The sequence below is a fragment of the Poecilia reticulata genome, linkage group LG14 (assembly GCF_000633615.1).
Source record: "Poecilia reticulata strain Guanapo linkage group LG14, Guppy_female_1.0+MT, whole genome shotgun sequence".
In the NCBI taxonomy this organism is placed as follows: Eukaryota; Metazoa; Chordata; class Actinopteri; order Cyprinodontiformes; family Poeciliidae; genus Poecilia; species Poecilia reticulata.
In genome coordinates, this window is record NC_024344.1 from 2,579,951 (window position 1) to 2,586,794 (window position 6,844).

Genomic DNA, 6,844 nt, shown 5'->3' on the forward strand with positions numbered 1-6,844 from the left:
AAAAAAAATACCAGCAACCTCCAAGTGTTGATAAAATAAGTATGAGCCACCATCTCTACAATAAATAAACAGTTTTCTGTAGATGTGTACATTTCTGCTCCTGTCCAGTTACCTCTTTGCTTGGATACTTTCTCCAGATCTTCCTGCAATCTGCCCAGATCCTGCTCCAGATCCTGACTGCCACACACGTTGAAGAACTTCTCTTCATCRCTAGTWAGTTGTTGCTCCTTCTTCCGCAACTCAGCAGCAATATGGCTTTTGTTCTGCTCACTTGACGCCAAGTCTTTACTGAGATTCATTAGAACAGAAACAGACATACAGACTTCAAAACTAACTCAAAAAGGTTTTTCATTAAATAAAATAAAACCCACTCACTTTAATTTGGCAAGTTTGTCCCTTGTGCTATTGATTTCCTTGGACTTGGAATAGATCCAGTCTTCCAGTTCTCTCTTGTTGGGAAAATGACCCAGGAGGGACGTGAGATTCTCGCCGTGACGAGCCTTGGTTTTCCGTACCTGCTCTTCCTTCTCTGTCTGGGAAGGTGAAGAGGAGGCAWGAGGAGAGAAAAAAACAGAACAACAAAAGATAACAGCAGCAACATTAGAAAAAAAAAGAAAGGCCAAAGAAAATAGAAGATTAAAAGTGGTTTGATTTGAACAGTTTACCATGATTTAATTAAGCAACAAGCACAGAAAAAGAAATGAAAGGACTGAAACTATTCTGCAATGCGGAATCATTTCATACCTTATCTTTCTTCAACATGTCCATCTGCGTGCGTGCAGTTGTGTGCGTGTTAAGAATCTGCATCTCTTGATCGAGCCGTCTCTGCGCCCGGTCAAGCTCTGTCTTTTCTCTCTGGAGTCCCTCAATCTCAGTCTTCAGCTCTTCGACATTGGAGCTCTGAACGGCACGTTCCAGCTCACACTCCTGACGGGGAAAACCAACATACAGAATGAAGCTGCTGAATGTGTGACTGAAATGTGCCAAAAAAAAAACGTWAACACTTTATGTTTACAGAAATATTTTTATTTATATGACAACTTAATAATTATATTTGATAGTTCAAACAAAATCTTTACATATTTCCAAATAAAAAACTGGGAAAYGGTATGAAAAACTGTAACTAATGAGAATAATATGACAGCAGTTATAAAAAATCTAAAGCTGTTGATTATTTTTTYAAATAATACAACAARGCAAAAGTTGCTGTGCAGTCACCTATCATCAGAAGATAAAACGTTACTTGAGATGTGTCATCAAAGATCTTACAGCTTTGGCCAATTCATTTTCCAGCTCTTGCAGTCGACTGGATGACCCTTCGAGTTTCTGCAGATCCGCCCTGATGTTCCTCAGCTCCTGCTGCTTCTTTCCCTGCATGTCCCTCTTCAGCTCTACGGTTCTCTCCAGGCCAGTCTTCTTATCCCTTATTTCATCGATAGACTGCTGCTTCTGTTGCTCCTTTTCCTGCAGATCTGCCTACAACACAATAAAAAGAACAATAAACAAAACTGTCAAAATTCTACTTATTTCTAGTGAAATTTAAGTAAAGTTTGATATTTTGCTTGTCAAACGTTATTTGAAGTTTGATAAGTAAAGCTATCAAACATTATTTATCAAAAAACACAGCAGGAAGCACAAAGGTCATTGGACAGGAGTGTTTTGTTTTCAGTCCAAGTATTTCTTACTGTAATCTGACGGAGTGTCTCTTTCTCCTGCTCCAGTCTTTGTGTGACGTGACGATGAAAGCTTTCAAGCTGCAGGGAAGTGAAGGGGGGGCGGTCATAACCCTCCATCTCCAGATGGGATGACAAAGAGCGAACCTGTGAGATGCAGAGGACGAGAGAAAAACCAAGGAAAGCTGTTATTTTCTTGGAACTTTTGTTAATTACAATATCAGAACAAATTAAGATTTCCTAATAGTAATGTAACATGTTTTTAACTCTCAGTGGAAACGCCAACTATCTTTCGTCAGTATAAGTGTGCATTTCTCCATTCTTCCTCTCACCAGAGTGTCACGGCTCTTGACGTTCTGAGTATGGCGATCAGCTTCCAGCTGAAGACGACCTGAGATGAAAATAAGGAAAAACACTAATTGCACATATTTATGAACTGTAGAATGTATACATCACAAATATACAAATTAAAACTGACTAATGTGGCTTGTTTTTGTTTTCACCACCTTTTATTGTGATGCCACTAAATAAAATCTACTGCAACCAATTCCCTCCAGAAGGCAATCAGACCAATATCTTTGGAAGACAAAGGAGGGAACAGCACTCAAAACAATGTTTAAAACTCCATAGTTTAACTTTAACATGTAACATATAAAGAACATTAAAAACACAGTTCTTCAACAATAACAACCTAGTGCATTTTTCTGCACCGTGGAACCTGATGAAACCCATGAATGCAACTTTAAACCAGAACTTTTTTGATGCAAGGCAACACTGCAAACAGCCATGTCACCATGCAGCCACAGAAAATCATTGTAAACAAAAGCTAATAAAGAAAACAAAATGTGATTAATTGACTCTTCCATCTTCATAGAAAGCTTAAAAGCCAGAGCAGGCCTACAAGTAAAAAATATCAATCTATACCCCTAATCATCATTTTAAAATCAAGCACTTTAGGGATTGTTTATTTTACATTTTCATTACCTTGCTCGACCAAGAGATCGGCCTTCACTCTGTTGAGTCTCTGACATTCCCGGCCGGCTCTCTCCAGCTCTCTCTGGCAGTCTGTCAACCTGCGCTCCTTCTCTTTCACTGTCCTCTGGTGGTTCTGGTAAATGTCTTGTAGCTCCTCATCTGAACCCTGAAACACCTGCACCACAGATGGTTCACTGGTTTAAAGTGAATCTCTACATAAACAAGCACAGCTCAGCATTGTTTTTCAGATAACAATAGTTTCAATAAAAAACATAATTCTAATATGTGTGTGTGTGTGCAAGTTTATTCCTCTGTAATACACAGCCCTCAAAGAAGAAAAATGATTTCACATTTATGGCAAGTGAGAGACTCAGGCTGTTCTATTTCTCCAACAGTTAAATAAAAAGAGATACTTACAGCCCAAAATGAAAAGCAAAGCATACACTTCAAAGGTGGACAACACTCGCACAGTAAATGATCAGAAGTTTGTAAAACTAAATGAATAAAGAAGAAAATAAAACTAATCACAGAACCTCAACTGACTGAATGTGACGTTTAGATCATGTCACAATATCTTTGCTTTGGAATATTGTTGACACTTCCTACATTTCCACAATCTCATATCATCATATTGCACTCCCAATATTTGTTTGCAAAACAAAATGAAATAGAGAGACAGCTTTAGTGATGCAGCACTTGGTGGAACAAAAGCTCTCCTTGCATAGCCTGTAGTTAAATCTTATTTGTGTTTTATGAAGTGAAAAATATTTTATGTTAAGATACACTTGTTGAATCTGCTGCCTGTATGAATTCACCACACCAGCTGCAACTCTCAGGTGCGCTCTCGATAAAACTGACATTTCTTTTTAGTTATTATTAATATTCAAGTGCTGTTGCTTTACCTGTTCCATGGTTTCCTCCAGCTCTTTGTTGTCCTCCTCCATCTGTTTCTTCCTGCTGTCCAAAGCCTTAATGTCATTGTCCAACTTCATCACCTTCCCCAGTTTCTGGTCGAACTCCATCAGTCGATTCTGACAATTAAGAAGACTGATTAAAAGGGAAGACTACTGATCAATGTAGACTGACCGTTAACCCTCATTTATGCCGATTGCTACTTCTGTTAGCAATGCACAATTCACACACCTCAAGCGGCTCAATCTGGCTCTCCGTCTGGTGGACACTGTCTTTGGAGGCCATCAGCTGAGCCTCCTTGGTGGCCACAGTCTCTCTGATCTGCTGAGCCTTCTCCTTGTTTTGCTTCAGGTAGCGTAACTCCACTTGGCATTCTTTGACTGTATGACTCTGTTTGAGGCGCAGCTGACGCATCGTCTCCAGAGCCTTAATATATCTACACAAGGTAAATAGTAATGATTAATTATATGATGTTACTTGTGTTATTGTGATGTGTTATGGTGATTGGCCATTCATTGAAACAGCAATATCTGCTGGACTCACTTGGTTGCAGCAAAGATGGAGTCAAATTTGTCTTTGAGAGCTTTGCCCTCACTAAGTGGCCAGTTGGAATCTTCTTGGTGACAAAAGATGACATGATTCAGCACCGGCTTGGACACTCCTAAAGCAGAAATCATCTCCCGATCCAGCTCTCCACACTTAGAAGAAAGACTTACTCTTTCACCATCTCTGGGAGAATTAAAACAGGAGACAAACGTTCTCATTATAAAAGTTTTCAAACACTAGGTAAAAGACTGCAGTAGGTTACTGAAAGTGTCTTACTTTATTCTAGTAATGACCTGCTCTAAGCTTTTGAATGAATAGTTCTTTGCTTTCTGTGTGCAGGACATGGAGCGCTGGATGGTGACTTTTTCTCCATTCACGTCTGAGAACAGGAGACGAATCTGAGCTCGTACATCCGTCTCATGGGCATCCTGCAATGGCACATGATCACTTTAAAAATACAAAAATAAATTAACAACAACATCATCTGACAAGCCAGAACAGAATTAATTTATTACCAGAAATGTTATTCTGGAAAATCAAAAAATGTAACCTTCATTTTTTTTATTACAAAAATGATAAAAAAACAACATATTTGTCTTTAAAAATCATTTGAATCAAATATGGCTTTTGAGAAATCTAAATTTAATTAGATTTGAGGTAATGACTAATAAGGTCTTAAATGAATAATTAATTATAGTACTTTACAGCTATATTTAAATATTCTCTCTAACAAAAGGATGAAATGTTCATCGACAAACCTTTGGATCATGAACAAAAGCTCCTCCTTTAGATCCAGGGGGAAGTTCCCCCGATGTTGCATACTTGAGGCATTCAATAATCGTCTGAAAACACAAAAACATTTGGATCATATTGTACAAAGAGATTACAAACTATTATAAAACATACCAAATGTATTTCAGAAACTTCTGCTTAGCTATCCTCTTCCGCAGAGCTTTAAAATAAACCATGGCCATGCTTAATAGTTAGCATTATCTTCATGCTTTCCTACCGTTTTCCCTGCTCCGTTGGGTCCCACCAGAACAGTCAAAGGAGTAAAAAAGGAGATGACTTGTTTGTCTTTATCCTCAATCCCAAAGCTTCTCACTCCGAGGATACTCATTTTGTCTATCTTCGACATTTTTGCTTTATGAAAGAGAAAAAGAATAAAGGCACTTAAAGTATAAGATAAATGCTTTAAAGATGAAAAAGTCTCCACCAATCAGCTAAAAAACTAATAAAAAGAACTTAATGTTAATAACTATTAATAGTTGTGGATGTATTTTGTTTGTTTACTTATAACAAAGGTTAAAAAAACTTTACAAAGCTGAAATGCCCCAGTCAGGCTTTTTATTGCCAATTGTGATTTTTAGTGTCTAATGTGTCAATTATGACTTTTGTCACACTTAACAGGAAAAATTTATAGATGTGGAGTAGTTTCGAATTACTTATAATTAAGTTATTGAAAGATTAGTCTCAATCATGCATAAAAACATACACCCCTACTATTTTGAGTTTTAATGCATACATAGAAAAGAAAAATAAATGTTAGAATATTTAATAGGATAATTAAAAATGAGAGTCAATCAAAAGAGACTTGAAACATCCTTATCGCTGGGTAATTGATTGGTGCAACTAATAATATAAAGTACAGCAATAATGTATTGAATTCCTTATATTTATTGTATACACTATCTGAAAAATATAAACAATATTATATTCTTCACAAAACAGCAATAGTAAAACAAATAAACACTTTCATGCATCTTTTCTTTTAATAATTTTCTAATCAATTTCTAGCCAATGGAGACTATTTAATGCTTAATCACTAGATTTATCACGTCGTGAATTCTGTAAAGTAATAAACACAAAGCGGAAAGAGCATTTGAAGTTAACGCACGTGTTCATTTTAGACGTTAAATCTTATATTTTACAATAAAATTACGAATTAATTATTACACAACTCTGCTTGACACAATTGCAGAAGGTTAATTTGTTTTCAACTGAGTTTCGAGTAGACGGCTACCTTTAAAAAGTTTTGTTGACTTTGTTAAGAGAATTTATAACAAGCTAAAAATGTTTACCTGTTAGCTAACAACGAAGTTTTGCGCCACTGCTACTTTGCGGTTTAACAGCTAATAAGATGCATTTCGAAGTACTCAGCCGTCATAAAGATACACTGACAGTAACATGGTTAAAAGGAGCGCTCCCTAAACATATACATAAACAATTACACCCTCTTACCTTGGACAGTGGCTGCACTTATGACCAAATGGGAACTGCAGTTTTCGCGCTGTGAGGGAAAGTGACGTAAGATTAGTTGCTCACTTCCGGTCTCAAAATGACAACATAAACATTGAATGGCCATTCAAACACAGTTAGCGTTTCATTTTATTGCTAAAATAATCGGTTTGAAAATGAAATTGTTATATATTTTCATTAATACAGTTTTTTAAATCTGACTTTGAAAGTTAAATAAAAAGATAGCATGAATTCAACTTGAATGTTATTAACTTGTTTTTCATTTAGTGTGTTATCGTACTGGTGATAATATGTCCCTATATGGCTTGCTCTTTTCCTCCTTTCTGTTGTTCTTTATTTCCTTCTTTCTTAGATGTTTGCAACTGAATTTGGACCTGATTCAAAATTTATTTCTGAATATGGAAATCACAAACATGAACTTCATACCACATCGTTCAAAGCCTGTGTGACAATGACTGCCAGTTGCTGTTGACCTACAG

The 6,844-nt window shown here is 36.6% G+C and overlaps 1 protein-coding gene across 2 annotated transcripts in view; it reads right to left on the reverse strand.

Moving 5' to 3' along the window:
- rad50 (RAD50 homolog, double strand break repair protein) overlaps nt 1-6,396 on the reverse strand; it is a 28,326-nt gene extending 21,930 nt beyond the window's left edge. Inside the window, exons 1-14 of one of the 2 annotated variants that reach the window (XM_008426949.1) lie at nt 6,348-6,396; nt 5,116-5,249; nt 4,865-4,948; nt 4,383-4,534; nt 4,104-4,289; nt 3,792-3,996; nt 3,551-3,679; nt 2,658-2,823; nt 2,006-2,064; nt 1,686-1,820; nt 1,270-1,476; nt 745-927; nt 376-533; nt 113-288 (exon numbers count right to left, since the gene is read on the reverse strand). In XM_008426949.1, the coding sequence (XP_008425171.1) occupies nt 113-288; nt 376-533; nt 745-927; nt 1,270-1,476; nt 1,686-1,820; nt 2,006-2,064; nt 2,658-2,823; nt 3,551-3,679; nt 3,792-3,996; nt 4,104-4,289; nt 4,383-4,534; nt 4,865-4,948; nt 5,116-5,244 (1,969 nt within the window). In that variant the 5' untranslated portion in view covers nt 5,245-5,249; nt 6,348-6,396. Of the gene's footprint in view, nt 1-112; nt 289-375; nt 534-744; nt 928-1,269; nt 1,477-1,685; nt 1,821-2,005; nt 2,065-2,657; nt 2,824-3,550; nt 3,680-3,791; nt 3,997-4,103; nt 4,290-4,382; nt 4,535-4,864; nt 4,949-5,115; nt 5,250-6,187; nt 6,291-6,347 lie in introns of those variants that run through there. The other variant, XM_017308758.1, reaches the window with a different exon arrangement.
- Nucleotides 6,397-6,844: the final 448 nt, after the last annotated feature.